The sequence below is a fragment of the Aspergillus novofumigatus genome (assembly GCF_002847465.1).
Source record: "Aspergillus novofumigatus IBT 16806 chromosome Unknown P174scaffold_5, whole genome shotgun sequence".
In the NCBI taxonomy this organism is placed as follows: domain Eukaryota; kingdom Fungi; phylum Ascomycota; class Eurotiomycetes; order Eurotiales; family Aspergillaceae; genus Aspergillus; species Aspergillus novofumigatus.
Genome location: NW_020194278.1, coordinates 1630965 through 1634043, shown reverse-complemented (window position 1 = coordinate 1634043; position 3079 = coordinate 1630965). Strand labels below are relative to the sequence as shown.

General features: G+C 52.9%; 2 protein-coding genes across 2 annotated transcripts; one reads left to right on the top strand and one right to left on the bottom strand.

Annotated features, from left to right (window-relative positions):
• On the bottom strand, window positions 1-1709 carry P174DRAFT_461369 (anion exchange family protein; the record flags this gene model as incomplete). The annotated part of the gene is made up of 8 exons (XM_024829993.1): window positions 1-108; window positions 134-415; window positions 489-685; window positions 707-719; window positions 844-981; window positions 1029-1140; window positions 1253-1450; window positions 1501-1709. The coding sequence occupies 8 exons, from the start codon at window positions 1707-1709 to the stop codon at window positions 1-3; spliced, it is 1257 nt and encodes a 418-aa protein (XP_024681467.1).
• A 613-nt stretch (window positions 1710-2322) lies between these two features.
• On the top strand, window positions 2323-3079 carry P174DRAFT_461368 (uncharacterized protein; the record flags this gene model as incomplete). The annotated part of the gene is made up of 3 exons (XM_024829992.1): window positions 2323-2735; window positions 2783-2860; window positions 2917-3079. The coding sequence occupies 3 exons, from the start codon at window positions 2323-2325 to the stop codon at window positions 3077-3079; spliced, it is 654 nt and encodes a 217-aa protein (XP_024681466.1).

The window sequence follows — 3079 nt, the reverse complement described above, 5'->3', positions numbered from 1 at the left end:
CTAGCGATGAATACCTCCCGCCCTCAGCCTCGCCGACCCAAACCTCTGCTCCGAATAGCCCCGCTCCAAGCCAAACCTCTCATTATCAGGCTGTCCCGGAAACCGCGGCTGACCCCCCCAGACAGGCCAACACCGCACTATTATTCACCGTCAAATCGTCCATGACATCCAGCTCCTCGGCACTGAACCACCTCGGCATTACCCACACCCGAAACGGAATCAACGCAAGGATCAGAATCGGGAACCCAATCGCCGCAATCGTCTGCGAGATGGCCACCGTCGCTGCAACACCCACCGCCTGGCAGGCAATATACAGCACGATCTTGCGCCTGCGCACTGTCAGCAGCGACTCATCGCGCTGGATGAAGCGGTTCTCGCGCGCCAGGAAGATGAGTTTCTGGAGGATGCCGTTTGACTCGATGGAGCCCCAGCCGACGGTGAAGAAGACGCCTGCGAAGACGACCGGCGGACATCGTGTGCAGGACTACCAACAGCGGGTGGGTCATGGTGCCGATGATGAGCAGGCCCATGAGGAAATGCGAGATGCGTTGCTCGACGGCGGTGGTGGCGGGTACGATTGGGCGGCGGATGTCGGCGCCCTCGCCTTCGGAGGTGGAGATGGTGCGGATGGAGGTTTCGTAGATGGTTAGGGGAGTCGGTGTGGACGGGCGCCTGGATGATATCGCTTATCTAGGATGAAAGAGACGAGGGCGGTTAGGCTGCTTACGTTCTTTTCTGGGTTAGTGTTGTTTGTTGAAGAGAAGTCAGGAGGCATACGTGGTCATAGTAGAAGAGGAGGATTACGAGGAAGCCAAGCGGCAGTGCGGCGAAGACCTATTTGACGCCGAGGTCCCAGAAATGGATGAGCCAGCCGCGCGGCTGGGTAGGGCACAAGGCGCGGTTGGCGAGGACGAACGAGACGTGCGTTGCTTTGAAGTTACCAGGTATATGCAAGAAGCCAACCCAGAAGATAGTCCCAATCTGTACATGTGAGTTGGTTGCAGGTTTGGTGGACTGGGGATACATACCACATATGCGTAGTCGGCCAATAAGCCCCTGAGCCACGGTTTCCAGATAGTACTGGAGCCAAGCCGTTCCAGGCCGTAGACGGTGAGAAAGTACAGGATGGCAATCATGGTGCTCATGAACCCGGCGGTGTTGCCGTGCGTGGTAAACTCGTTTACTAGTTAGTTCCTCGACTCCTTTGACTACTACTGTCAGTACCTTACGACTCCCATAACTGCAGGTGAACTTACTGCAGTAGATAATCCCAACATAGGCACCAAACGGCGAGATCAAACCCGTAATCCCGACGATGGTCAACGGCTGCGCACCAAACACACTAAATATCATCGCCGCCAGCGCGGACGAGAAGAGCGCCTCGTTGATGCCGTAGAATCCGCCGGTGCAGCGGGACATGTCGAGCGTGTATGCGATGGCGGGGAGCATGCTGCAGTTATCAGTAGGTGGCCTCAATGGCTAGTAAGGAGTGAAACGCACTTAACAAAGTACATCCGGATCGTACTCGCGACCACGCGGTACGTCCATGCATCAGTGATATCAGTCCAGTAGTATGGCAGCCTTTGACGCACGTCGTGATACATGGCCCGGAAGAGGTTCAGGGCGCGGAGGGACTTCCATCCTTTGCGGCCTTCGTAGGTATATGACAGCCAGGATTTCTCTCTTATTAGAGGCTGGTCGGAGGACATGGTGGGCTAAGTGATACATGAGATGGGGGTTTTGGTAAATGCATTGCGATGGGGAGGAATTGGAGTGCTTTTATGCTATTCTGTCTTGGGTTTCTTGGCCTTATCATTAGAGGGTGATCGAACGTTCGTTGAAAATCTCCCGGTGGAAGGATTGGCTTTGGCTGGCAAAAGCTGGAGGATGTATGAGGTGATGTGGTTGATATGGACAGGTGCAGGGTGGTGAGTCACGCCAGAGAGCGCACCGCAGCCATCTCTCTATTTCTCTATCTTCATCTTAAAACTGCTCCTAGCGCTCTTCTCATGGACTCAACGCTTCCGTGTTCATATGATCTGAGCAAATTAGACTTTCACTGCGCCAGCGATTTCCCCACCTGCCGCAACCTTAAACCTTAAACCCTTCAGCTCTTTATTCATTCGCCATCTCTAATTCAGAACTCTTCCTACCACAACATTCCCTTTCTTCAACCTTCTTACAACAATGTCGTCCCCATCCTCGCGCTGGTTCCACCAAAGAACAGACCCTGGCACAATCATCACCCTCGATCAACCTGTCCCTTCGCAGTGGAAGATCCTCGAGAAGCTCAATGAGCGTAACTTCCAGGCTAGTGAAGAAATGCGTCGTCGCCATGGCCACTACTCTTACGCTACGGCTAAACTCCTCTGTTGCGATCCAAAGAAGCCCTCCAGGAAAGCCTTCATGCGAGTTTATCTTCAGGTTCCTTTTAAGAACACTGAGATACAAGATCCGAAGACCAGATCCCGCCAGGCCACAACATACACGCCCCCAGAGTTAACTGCCTACCAGGAGTTTACTCAGAAGGATTTCAGCAATGTACCAAAGCTCCTAGGATACAAGGTCAGCACTCAAGATAAGTCAGGACTGGTCCCAAATGGGTTTGCGATCTGGCTGGTATGGGAAATGGTTCCAGGTCTACGCCTCGGTGATAAGCTTGGGAATGATCCATACTGGACTCTGTCCGCTGTCGAGAGGGAACATATCCGTATGGCCTTTATGGAGTCTCTTCCGTATGTCGATCCTCCCGTTTCCTGATCATGCTAACGATAAACTTTAGTCGGGCGCTCGAGAAAGGGTATGGACCTTATACGCCCAGTCTCTCTAAGCTAGTCTGGCACAGTCAAACAGGCACCCTGTATGTTATTGTGTTTTATGTCAAATAAGTGGACTAACATTTTCCATTCTCTTCAGTTACTTCATCGGTTACATCTACGGCATTAACGACGAACCTAAAGACCGGACCAACATCAGGATCGGTCCTGAGGCCCTAGCACGCTATGGCCTCGCGAAACCCTCTTCAGATGAATGGCGTAACGAAAATTGGAACGGGGATACCACAGGCTGGAAAATGTAG